This window comes from Sminthopsis crassicaudata, chromosome 1 (genome assembly GCF_048593235.1).
Source record: "Sminthopsis crassicaudata isolate SCR6 chromosome 1, ASM4859323v1, whole genome shotgun sequence".
In the NCBI taxonomy this organism is placed as follows: domain Eukaryota; kingdom Metazoa; phylum Chordata; class Mammalia; order Dasyuromorphia; family Dasyuridae; genus Sminthopsis; species Sminthopsis crassicaudata.
In genome coordinates, this window is record NC_133617.1 from 596,765,384 (window position 1) to 596,783,519 (window position 18,136).

Here is an 18,136-nt window from a genome sequence, read left to right on the forward strand (position 1 = left end):
ATAATGGACTTGTTTAGCATTAGATGATTTGTAAATGTCTAAGACAGTTTTCAAACGCAGATTTCACTTACTCCAGAACACTATCCAGTAAGCTACACTGTCTCTCAAATGAGGTAGCAAATATGAGAGCATTTTGTAACTTATAGTACTACAAATACTTGCTCCATGTCAGAAAGCAGCCCAAACTCTTTTATTCTAAAATAAATAGATTTTTTTTCCTTTTACAGGTATATTTGTATTATGTGCATTGAACCTTGCCTTAAATCTTTGACATTAGAACCCACTCTTTGGCATCCTGTGTACTCCCTATCAGGGACTGGTTGATTTTTCTTTCACACAGATGAAGAATTATACAATGGTAACTGAGTTCATTCTCTTGGGAATCCCTCACACTGAGGGACTGGAGATTCAACTTTTTGCTGTGTTTTTATCTTTCTATTTCTGTACCCTACTGGGAAACCTGATGCTTTTATTGGCCATTATCTCTTCATCTCATCTTCATACACCTATGTATTTCTTTCTGTGTAAGCTATCTATTTTGGACATTTTTTTCCCTTCAGTGAGTTTACCCAAAATGTTGTCCTATCTGTCTGGAAAAAGTCATGCAATTTCATATGAGGGTTGTGTATGTCAACTCTTTTTCTATCATTTTGTTGGCTGCACTGAGTGTTTTCTGTGTACTGTGATGGCCTACGACTGCTTTGTTGCCATCTGTTTCCCTCTGCGGTACACAGTCATCATGAGCCATAAGGTATGTGTCATATTAGCCCTTGGGTCTTCATTTTTTGGCTGCATTCAGGCACTTTCCTCACTGTCCTTACCTTCCAGTTACCCTACTGTGGACCCAATAAGATGGACTATTACTTCTGTGATATCCCAGTGATGCTGAAATTAGCTTGTGCAGATACCTCAGCACTGGAGTTGGTGGGTTTCATCAGTGTAGGACTTATGCCACTTAGCTGCTTCCTCCTCATTCTTACTTCATATAGCCGCATTGTTTACTCCATCTTGAAGATCCACACAGCAGAGGTACCGTATAAAGCATTCTCCACTTGCAGTGCTCACCTTACAGCCATTCTTCTTTTGTACATCCCTGTGGTCCTCATTTACTTACAACCTACTCCCAATCCTTGGCTGAATGCCACTGTTCAGATCCTGAATAATCTGGTCACTCCTATGCTGAACCTCTTGAGATTCAGCCTGAGGAACAAGGAAGTAAAAGCATCCCTGAAGAAATTGCTACAAAGTTTGGATTCCTTTCTGAGAAGTGAGAGATGGTGTGTTTGCATTTATAAATATATAAATTCATATTGTTCTCCTGGTTCTGGTTATTTCACTTTACATTAGTTTTTATAAGTCTTCCCAGGCTTTTCTAAAACTATCTCTTTCATCCTTTCTTACACCACAAGAGTATTCCATCATATTCTTAAACCCTAAGTTGTTCAGCCATTCCCCAATTGATGGGTATCCCCTCAGATTCTAATTCTTTGTCACTACAAAAAAGAGATACTATAAATATATTTGTGTGTGTGTGTGTGTATGTGTGTGTGTGTGTGTGTGTGTGTGTGTGTGTGTGTGTGTGTGTATAAGGAAAATGAAAAAGAATCCATATATATATATGGATTCTTTTTCATTTTCCTTGATCTCCTTGGGTATAGTGCTAGTAGCAGTATTACAGGTCAAGGGCTATATGCAGTTTTATAAACCTTTAGGCACAAGTTCAAATTGCTTACTCAAATAGATGGACTAGGTCACAGTTCTACCAACAAGTACATTAGTGAACTATATTCCCAGCACATCCCCTCTAGTATTTGCAATTTTCCTTTTTTGTTATCGTAATCAGTCTGATAAGTGTCAGGTAGTTCTTTTAATTTTCATTTCTCTAATCAATAATGATCATTTTAAAATGATGATAACTTTTATTTCTTCCTCTAAAAACTTCCCATTAATATAATTTAACTAATTTATCAATTGGAAATTGACTCTTAATATTTATAAATTTGACTCAGTTATTCCTCTATTCGAAAAATGAGACCTTTATCAAAAATTTGCTGTCAATTTCCCCTTCCTCTGTTCCTTCCTCTATTTTCTTTTAATTCTGACTACACTGGTTTTGTTTGTGCAAAATCTTTTAATTTTACCTAATTAATTAATTAAACCTAAAATTATCCATTTTGTCTCCTCAACCTTTTCATCTCTTGTTTGGACATATATATTGTGGGATATTGTTTTATGCCTAATTTATCCTCCATTTTTTAGTTTTGACAATAGTTTTTGTCAAATAAAGAGTACTTGTCTCAATGACTGGGATTTTGGAATTTATCAAACATGTTATTGTGCTTATTTGTTTCTCTAAATTTTGTATCTACCAGTACCAAATTGTTTTAATTATTATCACTTTGTAATATAGTTTGATATGGTGCTGCTAGGCTCCCTTCTTTCAAATTTTTTTCATTGATTCTTTTAATAGTTTTGACCTTTTGTTCCTCCAGATGAATTTTGTTATTGTTTTTTCTAGCTCTGTAAAGTAATTCTTTATTAATATCATTAGCATAGCATTGAATAAGTAAACTAGTTTAGGTAGTATTGTCATTTTTATTATATTAGCTTGAACTATACATGAGTAATTGATAAATTTCTTGTTATTTAGATCTGTATTTATTTGTGTAATAATGATTTATAATTGTGCTCATATGTTCCTGTGAGTGTTTTGGCAGTGTTGTACATTGTCTGCAATCATTTCAAAACAGTTTTTCTTTCTTTCTCTTTCTCCTAGGTTTTATTGTGATAATAAATAAACACAATTATGATTTATTTTTCTGCTTTATAGTGTTTTAAATAGGAATGAGTGTTATATTTTGTCAAAAGGTTTTTATGCATATTTTAGTATAATGTAATTTTTTCCCTTTTTTTGTTACTGATATGATAAATTATGATAAATGATGGCATATGAGCCCTTTGATCTCAGAGGCAAGATGAATGTGGTGGAAGACTCATAGAGAGAGAGCTCCAGTTTATTATGCAGGATAGCCTGTTGATATACATTTTTGCAAGCGTGATCAGCGAGTGAACAGTAGGCAATCCCCAAACACCATTCAGAGAAGCAGCTCATGGGCTTTGCGCATGCATGTCATCTGCCAATGGGAGAAGAGCAGATCCAGCAATTCAACAGCTCACTCACAGGTGAGAGGCCCTGTTCAGGCATCCCTCTTTATGTAGCCACTGGCTGCGACCCTCTGGCTTACACTTGTACCCACAATCACAAATCAATGCTCCTTGCTCAACAAGGGCATTTCTGCAATGTGACAGAAAACTTATTGTGCATCAAAGGTCAAAGTGGCCTCAGTACTCTCTTTCAGCAGAATCCCATAGCCTTGCACTTTCCCTCATCTTGGATAAATTCTACTTTTCTGACATAAGTCTGGAGGGGTGGGGCCATAGTCTATAATCTTTGTGAAATATAACTATAAACTCCTTCCTGGTATTTTATTTAAATTTTTTTTGCTTTAATATCTATCAGGAAAATTAGTTTATAACTTTTTTTCTCTCTTTTGGTCTCCCTGATTTAGGAATTAAAGCCATATTTGTATCATAGAATGAATTTTGTTAGATTTCTTTATCTATGTCTAAAAACATTCTATATATTCATATATTCTTGTAATTAATTTTTTAAAAAAATTCTTAAAATTCACCTATAAGTCCACCTGGGCCTGTTTTTTTTTTTTTTTTTTTTTTTTTTTTTTTTTTTTTTTTTTTCCCTTAAGGAGTTCACTTATGGATTTTTCAAAGTATTTTTTTCCTGAGATGGGATTATTTAAATTTTTTTTCAGTGTTGTTGTCCTAGTAATTTGTATTTTTGTAAATATTTATACTTTTCAGTTAAATTGTCAATTTTATTGACATTGAATTTGAAAAAATGGCTCTTGACAACTGCTTTAGTTTAAGCTACAGTGTTTATACATTTATGCTTTTCAATTTTTGTATGATAATTTGTTTTTCCTCTTTCTTTTTTAAGTTAAAAAATCCAATGACTTACTATAGTTTAAAAAATAAACTAGCTTTTAATTTTATTTATTAATTTATTTTTAACTTTGAATTTTATTAATCTCATAATTTTTACAATTTTTATTTTTTGCATTTAATTGTAGATTTTTAAATTTTGTTTTTTTTCCCAAATTTTTTTTTATTAGCACCCTCAATTCTGTTATTTTCATTTTGCTAGTTATTGATGTAAGCATTCATAGGTAAAAATTTTCCTTAAGTACTGTGTTAGTGGCAAAGTAGATAGAATGCCAGGTCTAAAATCAAAAGACTCATATTCCTTAGTTCAAATTTGAATTTAGATACTAACTAATTATGTGATCTTGTGCAAGTCTCTTAACTCTATTGCCTGGTTCTTCATCTGGAAGGATGACAAAAGAAATGGCTAATTATACCCCTATCTTTGTCAAGAAAATTCTGAACAGAGTTGCAAAGAGCTGAACATGAATGAAATGGTTCATCACATAGAACAACAATGAAACAGAGTTTGGCATGTATTTCATGGATGTCTTTATTTTTAGTGGATACTTAATTATGTATAATTTGTTCTTTGACCCACTAATTTTTTAGGATTAGATTATTTAGTTGTCCATTAATTTTAATTTATGTTTCTATATTGCATTATGGTTTGAAAAGAATACATTAAATATTTCTGCTGTTTTGTAATTGTTTGTGACAATTTTTTATACCCTAATACATGATCAATTTAGGGGAAGGTACAATGCACAACCAAGAAAAAAAATATACTCCCATTTCTATTCAATATTCTCCAGAGTCTGTCATATCTAACTGTTCCATAATTCTCTTCTTCTCCTTAATTTCTTTGTTTATTTTGTTAAATTTATCTGTTTCTGAGAAGAGTAAATTAAGGTCCTCCACAAGTATAGTTTTATTTCTTTATTTTATTTCTTCATCTCTAAGAATTTGGATGCTATGTCATTTGACACATTTTTATTCAGTATGATTTTAGTTCATTGTCTATGGTATCTTTTAACAAAGATGATATTTTCCTGATTATTTCTTTAAGTCAGATCTCTTTTTTTGCTTTTATTGTGTGAGATTATGATTGCTGACCTTTTTTTTCTCTCTTTTTTTGTATTTTACGTGAAGAATAATGGATTCTGATCTGACCCCCAAATTTTTTTCTGCATAAGTAATAATTTTATTGTAACTTGATGGGCTGAAATGCTAAAAAATATTTTCAGCAACAAGATACAAAAATTATCTGAAACATTAACATCTGATGATTAATAAGAAGAGGCTGGCCAATTTGATGCAAGTGATTATATACATATTATGACTTTTCTAAATCATACCCACCCTAATGTTGATTTTTAAATAGTTATAATAATATATTTATTTTCAAAAAAGGAGTCGCTTAAGTTAAATCTTTATTCTAAGTATTGAATACAGAATTGATTAGACTGCTGTGCATGATAATGAATTCAAATATTTGAAAAATTCCCACAAATTCCCTTTCAAATATAAAGTCCATTTGCTTCACATAGAAAAATAAGCTGTGAGTCTAATTCAATTCAGCAAACATTTATTAATTACTTACAATGTAAAGAAAACTAGTTACATTAGTCTAATATTGATGATTTAGAGCAGGGGTTCTCAAACTATGGGCCGCATTTGGCCTGCCAGGTTATGGCAAATGGGCTGAGGGGTGGAGACAGAGTGTGAGTTTTTGTTTTTACTATAGTCCGGCCCTCCAACAGTATGAGGGACAGTGAACTGGCCCCCTATTTAAAAAGTTTGAGGACCACTAAAGCTCTGTCTCCTTCCCTCCCTCCCTCCCTCCCTCTTCCTCTTTCTTTCTCTCTTCTCTCCTTCTCCCTCTCTGTCTCTGTCTCTCTCTGTGTGTCTCTGTCTCTGTCTCTCTCTGTGACTCTCTCTCCAATATATTAAAACTAGTGTGTAATGTTACTGAATTAATTTCAAGTAAATGAAGTTTATGATCTCTTAAATTTCATTATTTTTAATACATATTTTAGATCATGAGAATGAAAAAAAATCTGACATGTTTGAAGTAGGAAAAAACAATAAAAAATTCTTCCTCTTCAAGAATACTCTATATGACTGCATTGAATTAAAAATAATTTGAATAAAAGACTTAAAATTTTTAGGCACGTTGTTCTCAATTACCCATAAACAAAAAAAAGATTTTCTTTTATTTCAATTTGAGCTTAATACAGTTTATTCTCCTAATTTATTTTCTGTCTAGTTTATATATATATATATATACATATATATATATGTATATATATATATCAGTAATATTTAAGTAAACAAGATATTTTAATGTTTTTATAGCTAATTTTATAATAGAAGTCCTAAAAAGGTTCCTGCATTTCTTAGGTTAAATAAGAAGTAAATTGAACCATCTATAAAAAAAGAGTATTTATAGCTTCTTTGCTTCCGAACTGCTTTCCTAAATAAAGCAAATTGAAATGAAATGTATGAAACTAATCAGTAATTTTAAGACTTAACTGAGTCCAATTTTTTAGAAAAATTTATCTTTGTAAAAATACCATGCACACATACACATAAATGTATATATGCACACAACATGAACACAGAACACAAGCAAGATTTTCCAAAAAAATTTGAAGGTACTAGATGTGAATAGTTAAAGAGCTAATGTTGTCTGGACTCCTATTTCAACTGTCTCTGTATCTTTTTATTCCAAGTGTGTTTCTTATTAACAACGTAGTTTGCTTTGGTTTCTAATACATTTTTCTTTTTTCCATTTTTGAATCAAGACAATCATTACATTAAATATAAATGCAATCTATGCTAACCCAAGATGTAGGAATGCAGCTTGAAGTGGAATTGAGATAAACCATAATAATTTTAAAATAAATAGAATAGGGGCCAAAATCACAGTTTCAAAGAAATATTATGGTCAGGGTAGAAGGAAATTCAACCAGATCTAGAAGACAAATAAGATATTTCCCATTTTAGATCCTTGTTTCGTATGATCTCACCATTGCTGTTATCCAATATGTGTGTTGGGAGAAGAGAGGATACTCTGAGCTAATTGCTCCCTCAGAGTAGTTACTGGATTTATTGTGTCCCAAGAGCTTCACCAGGAAATCAAAGTTTCTTTTTATTGTTGTTGTTGTTTGATTTTTATTTTTTACTTTATTGAAGTCTCTGAGGAAGCAATTCAGAGTGTATGGCCAGAGACTTTAATACCTTAGAGACTCATTTGTTGATCAATAAAGATAGCATTATAGGTCCTTTGGTGGGAGCACAGCCTTCCTCTTTTCAGTTTATGGGTGTAAATGAACCTTAGACTATAAATGATATTCTTACATTACTAGGTGGGGGATGTAGCCCTCCACCAAGGTCTGCCACATTTTACCCATGACCACAGAAAGTACCTGAACTGTTTGTCCTTCTATTTTTCCCACATTCCCACATGAATAAGAAAGGCTACTGGATGATCCCTCTTGTCCTAAGAATGGTGCTATTTTTTGTGCTATTTTTAGAACTTTCATTGCTGCTGGGAAGTCTTATAAAATACAAGTCCATAGTGCTATTGGAATGGGTGATAGAGTTACTTCTGGGTGAGACTGGGCTCCCTGGACTTGGATATTGGATTTCTAACTAAACTTTTACTTTGGATATGTTGATCAATATAGTCCCAATTTTTCTATCTACTTGCCACTGAATATAGTGAGGAACAATATTGTTTATTTATTCTTTGTCATAGAATGATTTAATTTTAGACACATCTTTTCCAACTTTAAAATCATATGAGTGTTTAAGATATAGTAAATTCATGATTGCATTATTATGGAGAACTTTCAGGTAAGAAAAGCCATTCTATCAATGCAGGTTGACAGCTTCTCTGAAATTTATAGTTTTTATGAGTTGCCACCCTGGAGTATTAAGAAGTTAATCGACTTGTGTAGGTCACACAATGAGTATGTGTCAGAAAAATTTCTTGGCTTCAAATATACAAATTTGTATGTTGCTTTTAAGTTCATAAAATACTTTACTGATAACACTATGAAGTAACTAATATAAGAATAATTATGTTCTTTTACAAATGAAGAAATTAATACTTTGAAAAGGAAGTAACATGCCCAGGGTCACAGAAATATTGTATCAGAGATGGGATTTGTACCATGTTCTCTCCTAACTCCAGAGATCTTTTTATTTTCTAATGTATATTTTATTCCCTGTATAAAGATATAAGCATGTAATAGATTTTGTGGGATTTTGGCAATGGGAATAATTCCTGATATAGTAATTTTATTTCTAATACAGTTTATAACCATTTTTTGATTTAGTATTAATAATAGTAACTTACATTTTTATAGCCCATTAAAATTCATGGTGAGGGTAGTCAGACAGTACAATAGATATAGCACTAAGCTCAGAATCTAGATGACTTATGTTCCTCAGACACTTACTAATTCTATAATTCTGGGCAATTCACTTAACTGCATTTACCTCAGTCATTTCCTCATTTGTAAAATGAATGGAGAAGAAAATGGCAGAAACTACTGCAGTCTCTTTGTGCCACAAAAATCCCAAATGGGGTCCCAAAATTGATACAACTGAAAGGACTGAACAGCAACATAAAATTCACAAAACTTATTATAATATTTCATTTGATCCAATCCTTTTAATAACTCTGTAAGGTAGGTGATATTATACCTATTTTATAGTTAGGGGAAATAAGATACAAAAGATAAATGATTTTATAGGGGTTCACAGAAAATATATATTTGAGGCAGGATTTGAACCTAGTTTTTCCTGATGCCAACTGCAGAATTTTTCTCTATTGTGCTATTATGTCTTTCAAGGGGACAGGTTCCAGGGAGCTGCCTAAGGCTTCTAAAGACGAAAAAACTTGCCCATTGTCCTATAGCATATAGGCAAATTTGAATGCAGATCTAATAGAAACTCATATTCTCTCCACTATTCCATACTCCAACCAACCTCCCACCCCTATGCCCATGTAATTACATATATGTGATGAAGACTATAATTGCATATTTTCTGACTATTTGGAAAGAGCATGCAAACAGAAGGAAATTGGATTATAGGAACCACAGAGTGAGTCAAATTGTCCTAGACATTTCTGTTGAAAATAGTTTAAGGTAATAATCATAACAACCAAGATAATAACAATTTACATAGACCCTAAAGCAGGGGTCCTTAAACTATGGCCCGTGGGCCAGATGTGGCCTGCTGAGGATGTTTATGTGGCTCTGGGTTATGGCAAAATCAGACCGGAAGTGATGTTCGGCCTAAACTCACATTAGCAATGCACACTTCCGGCACTAGACTGAGGTTCATAGTTTTTGTTTTTACTATAGTCCTGCCCTCCAACAGTCTGAAGGACAGTGAACTGGCCCCCTATTTAAAAAGTTTGAGGATCACTGCTCTAAAGTGTCATTTTTGTTTCATAGTATATGTACATGGAATTTTGGTCCTATAATATGTGGAGTCATAATCAGAATTCAGTCCATCAGGCAATCAGAGCTGTGTGATATGTAAAAATAATTATTAATGAATGGTTGAGTGAATGTAAGGCCTAGGAGAAATCAGGAAGCAAATATGATGAAAATTCAAATCTCTTCTTACTTCTTGAGAATTACTGGGGTTTAAGAGTTAGGGTGCATTAGCTCTTAGTAGATGGATGCTGCATTGCTCTGAGGTGGGGGAGATCTACAAAGTGTATTGGATCCAAATGCCAAGTAGTTGTTTTTATTATCAGCCTTTTAGAGGTTTTGGTATTTTGGCATGCTAGGTTGGGGTCAATGCCCAGTTTCTGCCATACTAGTTTTATGGCTATGACTATTTTGGTATATACAATCTTTTTTATGTTTTTGATGTGCTTGAGCTATATGACTAACAATGTGACTTTCAAGCCCCATTTTATTATAATTCCAAAATATTTTCCCAAATGTTTTGGACCAACTCCTAGCTCCTTCAATAGTATATGTCTTTCTACAACCCATCAGCAGTGACTTTTCCAATTTTTTGATCATCTTTGTTAATTTTCTGAGTGTAAAGATGAACTTTGGGTTATATGTATATGCATGTATTACATGTTTCTTGTTATTAGTAGTTTAGATAACTTTCCTATACTTTTTAATAATCTGTAATTTTTCTGAAAACCAACTGTTAATTTGCTATGATTTATTTTGAAATATTTCTTAATCTTATATATTTATTAATGTTAAGTCCCTATATACCTTGGATATCATACCCTTATCAGGTCTATTTGAAGTTTTAAAAAATCCCCTAATTTTACACTTTCCTTTTTTATTGATTATAATATATTCTTGAAAATGGTTTTGACTTCATGTAATCAAATTTATAATTTTTTCTACCCATTTTTTCATTAAGAACCCTTCCCATCTCCAGTTTCCATTGCTACCATAGTCAAATAACAATTGCTTCTAGAATGAGCAAATTATATTTGAGCATTCTGGGATTTTGAGGGATTATCAACAAAAATAAAAAAAATAAAGGTATTTTTGTTGTTTTTCATTTTGCCTGTTTTTACAAAGGGTCATATGTTCCTACCTAAACTTCCTGTTTGGGACATAATTGACATCTATACAGCTTACATATTGTACTTCTATTCCTACATACAACTTTTAAATAAATTCACATGAAGAATGATGTTATGAATTTTGAGGAGAAAGTATAATTTATAGAAACATATGTGAGGCTTGCTATGAGAAAGCTATGACAGATTTCTTAGTCTACTCTTTGTAATGGAATGCTACATTTAGAATTCATTTTCAGGAATGCTAATAAGAGTCAAACTGAATCCAAATTGTTATCAACAGTATATATCATAGATTCTAATCTTATGCAGTGATGATCAAAGGAACTTCTCACTTCTCATCTAGATTAGGCTTGCCTTTTGCTAGAATTTATCAAGACATCAACACCATACTAATCTTATAAAAGGTAAATACTGTAGGCGCTGGTGATGAAGATTCCTTTCTGTATTATGCATATAGATACATAATTATGTATTATGTATCTGTATTAGATATAAAGAAAAATGTGGAAGTAAAAAGTCTAGCCTTTTGTTATTCTCTGGTGTTGTGAAAAACATCAATCAGAAGTGGTCAAGCTAATCCTACCCTGATGCCTCTTTATAGTTTAACTGACCCTGAGTTCACAAAACTAATGGCAACATGGTGAAAAATCATCCCTGCCTGGAAAGCTTCAAGAATATGTATAATGGCACTAAAATTCATAAAGAAGCTTAGTACCATGCAGTTTGGCTCATCTTTAAGGGGCTAATGAAATTATGAAGCTATTTACTAAGATTTATAAGAAATGAAATTTGTATTGCCAACCAGATTGGAATCAGTTTCTGGCCTGGGGATGATTGGAGCCAAATAAAGCGGGCTAGAGACATGAGAGTCAGTAATCACACAGAAGTTTAATTTCAAAGTGAGGAAAATAGATATGAAAATTGAAGTCCTCTTGAGAAGTGGACTTGTGGTTTGTAGTAGGGATAGGGTTTTTATTCATGAAAACCACAAAAATGTGAAACCCAATTCAGTCATTTTAAAGTCTTGAGTAAACTGCTCTTACAGCAAGCCCATGCAGATGGGCTTTTGGGGACAATACAGTCATTCTTGAGTTCTGTAGAGGTAGTCTCTAAGTTTTAAGGGATATTAAGCTGTGTGGTCATTCAGTGGCATACAGAACCAAATTTAGCATGGCAGAAAAAGGAGTATAGCACATAGTTCAGTTCACTTAGCAGTTATAAACCTGGAAATTGTTGAGAGTATCAGGAGATCAGATTGACAAGTTTCTGCTGCAGCATGTTGGCTGCTTCTCTCTTTCAGGTCTCTAGGAAATGGGGAAACTTCAAGAAATCAAAATAATTATTAATTAATATGAAAAATCATAAATCCCTCAGAGTATATCTGGTGCTAGGCAAAGGAATACATTTTGCCTGAGAGTGAGATCATCTAGAAGGAGTACAAAGAATTGTTTTTATACCAAGCTTAGGGCACAACCTGCTTGCTGGACCTTAGCTCTGGAAAAACAGGTGCCTTCTGATATCTTGACAGTAGTCAGAAAGTGATAGCCCACATTGAAAAATATATTTTTAAAGTTTTGAAGGTGTAAGAGTAATTCATATTACGTAATCTTGAAAAGAAACCTGAGAAGTGGGTGCCCTCATTATAATCTCACAGATCAGTAAACTAAATTAAACAGATCTAAATTAAACAGATACAAATAAACTTGCTTGGAGTCACATAGCTAATAAATTTCTTATTGCCAAATAGCTAATTCCTTTTATATTAGATTCAGATTTATCAAAATTATCCCAATAGAAGAACACACTCAGCATTGTAATTTCTTCAGAAGAAATTTTGTATTAATTCAAATCAAATCAAATCCAGATTTATAGTCATTGATTGTAACATTTAAATCTACAAGCATCAGTTATTGTTAACAATTCAAAACAAAAAAGATTATTGCTTAGCATGGTGCCTGGTATAGGACAGATGCTGTTAACTTTTTTGTTTGTTTTTATCATTTATTTAATTAGATTTAATTGCTTCCATACTCAATAATTGCATATGGAGTTTAGATACTCTAAAGTATTCTAATTAAGAAAGCATAAACTTTCAAGTTTGCCTACATATGAGGGAAGTTTTATCTAAAATTATTTGATTATCACTTAGAAAATTAAGAGATTATTAACTAAGATATTTGGAGTTATTCTCATAATGTTAAAACCTATCAAGCATTTACATAGGTATTTTAAAAAGAAAATTGATAATTGATTAATGTATGGGAAAGGGACAAAGAAAAGATTTTGTAAAATCATCTAAGGGGTGTGTGTGTGTGTGTGTGTGTGTGTGTGTGTGTGTGTGTGTTAATATGGAGTTAATATGTCCAGTGTTGTTTTTCTAGGGATTTAAATGAACTTTCCATGTGGGATTTCAGTAATTGTTTTCTTGATTCGTAGTGATATCTTTTATGCCAGGATGAGTTTATATTATACCTGAAGACAAAAGGAAGAAAAAAAATTAAAGGCCTGATAAACTTTATGATTGTCATAAGGCTAATTTATATTGTTTTTTTTATCATTTATTTAATTAGATATTTTTAGCATTGCTTTATTTAGAAAAGCTGAATGTTCTTTCTATTATGAAAACTCTTTGACTACAGGAGGGTGGTAATTAGAAATTTGTGGTAACTAGAAATTTATTTTATTTTTATGGTACTTTTGGAATTTTTAAAAAATTTATTTAGAATTTTTTTTCACATATATGCATGAGTAATTTTTTTATAATATTATCCCTTGTATTCATCTTTCCAAATTATCCCCCCCTTCTATTCCCTCCCCCCGATGACAGGCAATCCCATACATTTTATATGTGTTACAATAAAACCTAGATACAATATATGTGTGTAAATACCATTTTCTTGTTGCACATTAAGTATTAGATTCCGAAGGTATAAGTAACCTGGGTAGATAGACAGTAGTGCTAACAATTTACATTCACTTCCCAGTGTTCCTTCTCTGGGTGTAGTTATTTCTGTCCATCATTGATCAACTGGAAGTGAGTTGGATCTTCTTTATGTTGAAGATATCCACTTCCATCAGAATATATCTTCATACAGCATTGAAGTATACAGCGATCTTCTGGTTCTATTCATTTCACAGCATCAGTTGATGTAAGTCTCTCCAAGCCTCTCTGTATTCCTCCTGCTAGTCATTTCTTACAGAGCAATAGTATTCCATAACCTTCATATACCATAATTTACCCAACCATTCTCCAATTGATGGGCATCCATTCAACTTCCAGTTTCTAGCTACAACAAAAAGAGCTGCCACAAACATTTTGGCACATACAGGTCCCTTTCCCTTCTTTAGTATTTCTTTGGGATATAAGCCCAGTAGTAGGTACTTTTGGAATTTACTTATGAAAGATATTCAAATTCAGTTTACATCAGCTTAGTTTTGATTAATTCTAATTTTAGTAATTTATTTTTGCTTGAATGGTTGAATAAAAAAATCTGTCAGTTTAGAAATTTCTAACTATTTTATTTTATGAAAGTCTGGTGCTTATCTTTTTAACATTAGGAAAAAATTTAAGCTACTTTAAAAGAAGAAATACTTTTAGGAAGGATTTTTTTGAAATAAAAAAATCTGGAACTATCTTGGAAACATTTGTTACAATTGAAGTTAATCTGCCAACTTTTAAGTAAATTCATTTTTAAATTAGTCCATTTGTTTTATAAAAAGCATGTTCCATTATTAATTCCTTAGTGGAGTTTCATCTTCCAAATAATGGAATGCACTATGCTAACTATAAAAATTGAATTCTAATTTTTAGTTTCTTGAATGTATTAATGTGTCAGTTGGGTAACCTGAAAATGTTAAGTCTCTGGTATAAAAGCTTGCAAAACTAATTTTCTAATGATAGAGAAATAGTTTGAGCTAACTTTCACTGTTTGACCTGGTTTTTGGTAAAGTAAATTTAAAATTTTGTTAAGACAATTTTGTAGATTTTTTTTTTTTATCAGAGGGCATCTCTATAAGTAATCTGAACCAGAGAATCCAGTCAGATGGAATCTGTTTTGAGACAACATCCAAAATAGAGGGCTGCATCAGATGTTTCCAGAAAAACAAACTGTTGTTTGAGATAAGAGATAAGATGAAATGAGCACATTTCTAAAAAATTTGCTTTTTCCTATATACTTTTTGTCTTAAGTTTTGCTTAATAAAGAGGACTTCCCTCTTTGGTTTTGTCAGTACCATCAATTTCTTTCCTCTTCCACCTCAAATTGTTTTCTTTTATAAGCCCATAGTTAGAAACTCCAGATAAAATGTTTGTTTTTACAATTAGTAATTCATTGAGGAAACATGTCTTCAGTAGAATCAAATGGTGATTTTTAAATAAGTGATTATTAAATAATAAATTATATATACATATAAATAAATTATTAAATAATAAAAAGTAATTATTAAATAATAAATTATTGGGAAGATCCAAGATCTTTCCCAAAATTTTGCCCCACTTACCACATTATTTAGATGGAGTTGTTGCCCTATTCAACTCGAGAACCTTAAAAATAATTTAAGCTAAGATGAATCCCAGCTCTTTGTGTTCCACTCTGGCAGCTTTGGGCAAGTAGTATAGCTCCTTTGTGTAGAGTGCCCAAGGCTGGAAGTGATTTGGAAGTAAATGACCCAGTCCTTCATTAGAATTCATCCATCTCTCTTTATAATTATCATTCTCTTTTATTGCTTTTTTATTGCTATTTTTTATTGATTGTTAATCAGTCAGACTTTGCCATCCTCAGAAACACCTACTTTTCCAAGGGCACTGAATGATTCTAGGAGAGATCTTTCGCATTTGAATGTCACTGACCTCTTTTATTAATTATATACTAATATGATTAATAAAATGATTAATTACCCAGAAATTGTCTCTTAAACTTTTTACCTGTCTCATTACATATATATACTACAAAGTATTTGTAATATCCCCTTTTGTCATTGCAAAGAACTGATAACAAAATGGGCATCTGCTGATTGTTGAACCATTGAACAAATTGTAGTACATGAATGCAAAGATAATTTAAAAAACACGGGAGAATGGGAAGATATTAAGAGTGAAGTAAAGAGAACCAGGGAAACAATATGAATGAAGATTGTTATAATGAAAATAGAAATAGTAACAAAAAACAAAATTTAAAGAACTGCAACTATGATGGCCATGAATGATCTTGGAAAAGAGATATGAGCAGTATCAAATATAAAAATGTATACAGTAAAAATGCTCTTGACATATTGAGTAAAGTCATAATAATGGACATATTTACCTTAGAAGATAGTACTATCCTTCAGTCACATAGAAGGGTGTGTATTGTTTTGATCTGAATATCTGAATAATTTCTCCAGACTCAGGATATCTTTCACTCCTTCTGAATATATAACAATTTTTTCCCACTTCTTAGGGGTTTCATATCTTTTCTGGTTATTTAATCAAACACAGTTCTAAGTTTTTGAGGCTGATGCCATATTATACACAGTCCTGCTTTGCCACAAACCATCCTTGATCTCACTGTCAAAAGCAAACTATTGGCCTGTATGACTCTTACCCATAGTGATATTTCTTGTCTTGTTATGTATTTAATAAAGGAAACTATGAAGAAAACTGACTACCTTTAAAGCTCATAAAAAAAGTGCCCATAAAATTCATCAATGGAAGGCTCAATCTGCAGATTTAACTAATTTCACTCCATTGTGAACCTACCCATTGGGTACTGGAAGGAACATTGATCTCCGTATCATAAAATATAGGTTCAATGGCCTCTTCACCATTTATCAAGTAAGTAAACTTGAAGGAATCTTTGAATTTCTTTGAGCTTCAGTAACCTTCTCTGTTAATTGAGAATAGTGAGCATTCTACCTCCATCACAAAACTCTTATGAAGACTGATTATAGTAACAATTATAACAAATAACTAAATAACACTTTAGAGTTTACAAAGCACTTTGATCCCCAAAATGACTTTTTTGAGGATATTATCCTTATTTTACAGATGAGAAAAATTGTGTCTAAGTTTGTCCAACTGATAAGCATGTTCAAATGTTTTTCTTTCTCAAGTCCAGAACACATAATTCCATGTTTCCTCTCAAATGAAATGCCATATAAGAGAGCAATTTTTCTCTTTTAAGTTATGCACTATAGTATGTCAGTCATATATCAACAATCTACTGAAAATTCTTTATTTCAAAACCAAAAGTGGTTTTTATCTATATTTCTATGTGTATCTTTTGACAAGTATATTTTCTTCATGCCTATTGAATTTCATCTTGCATCTCTGATGTCTGTGTCTATCTTTTGGTGTCCTACACACCAATACTAAGCTTTCATGGAGATGAAGAATCATACAGTGGTAACTGAATTCATCCTTCTAGGAATCCCACACACAGAAGGGATGGAGATTGAACTTTTCTTTGTATTCTTATCTTTCTATTTCTTTACCTTGCTGGGGAATTTGACCATTCTCTTGGCTATTATTTCCTCCTCTCGTCTTCACACTCCCATGTACTTTTTTCTGTGTACGTTGTCAATTTTTGACATATTTTCCCCTTCAGTCAGTCCTCCTAAAATGCTCTTCTTTCTTTCTGGCTATAGCCATGCCATTTCTTATGGAGGCTGTGTTTGCCAACTCTTTTTCTATCATTTCCTTGGCTGCACTGAGTGTTTCCTGTACACTGTGATGGCTTATGACTGCTTTGTTACCATCTGTTACCCTTTGCAGTACATAGTCATTATGAGCCATAAGGTATGTGCCATCTTAGCCATAGGGACCTCATTTTTTGGCTGTATTCAGGCCACTTTCCTCACTGCCCTCACCTTCCAGTTGCCCTACTGTGGACCCAATAAGGTAGAATACTTTTTCTGTGATATCCCAATGATGTTGAAATTAGCCTGCAGATACCTCAGCCTTGGAGATGGTAGGTTTCATAAGTGTGGGTCTCATGCCTTTCAGTTGTTTTATCCTCATCCTTACATTGTTTGCTCCATCTTGAGAATATGTTCAGCAGAGGGTCGACATAGAGCCTTCTCCACTTGCAGTGCTCACCTAACAGCCATCCTCCTATTTTGTATGCCTATAGTTCTCATCTACCTATAGCCTACTCCCAATCCTTGGTTGAATGCTACTGTTCAGATCCTGAATAATTTAGTCACCCCTATGTTGAACCCTTTGATCTACAGTTTGAGGAATAAGGAGGTAAAATCATCCTTAAGGAAAGTGGTTCAGCAGGTTGGGTTCTTTCCGGAGCAATGAAAGACAGACCTAATAGAAATAGAGATAGAATAATAGAGATAAACAGAGAGATAGAAAAATTGACTTTTTTTAAACATCAATTTGTCCTGAAAATTCTCTCTCCTTAATTTCCTTGATCCTCTTTTAAAAAATCCTCTTTCCTTTTACAGTTACCCTTTTTGCATTTGTCTACAGTGACTATCTTGTTAACAACATTTAACATCAATGGATTTAAAAATTTTGTAGTTTTGTAAGTACCACTGGACTTATTGCCCCAATTTCTAAAAAGA

The 18,136-nt window shown here is 32.4% G+C and overlaps 3 protein-coding genes across 3 annotated transcripts in view; all 3 read left to right on the forward strand.

Moving 5' to 3' along the window:
• LOC141551130 (von Willebrand factor A domain-containing protein 5A-like) overlaps positions 1-286 on the forward strand; it is a 150,037-nt gene extending 149,751 nt beyond the window's left edge. Inside the window, exon 16 of the mRNA XM_074282442.1 lies at positions 228-286. Coding sequence (XP_074138543.1) covers positions 228-271 — 44 coding nt within the window. The 3' untranslated portion in view covers positions 272-286. The remainder of the gene's footprint in view (positions 1-227) is intronic.
• Positions 287-340: 54 nt separating this feature from the next.
• LOC141551131 (olfactory receptor 10D1B-like) lies at positions 341-1,552 on the forward strand. Its single transcript, XM_074282443.1, is given in 2 exon segments — positions 341-794; positions 797-1,552. Coding segments are annotated over 2 exon segments (1,005 nt in total). The 3' UTR covers positions 1,348-1,552.
• Positions 1,553-16,949: 15,397 nt separating this feature from the next.
• Positions 16,950-17,867, forward strand: LOC141551135 (olfactory receptor 10D1B-like). The gene is given in 1 exon segment (XM_074282446.1): positions 16,950-17,867. A coding segment is annotated over 1 exon segment (918 nt).
• Positions 17,868-18,136: the final 269 nt, after the last annotated feature.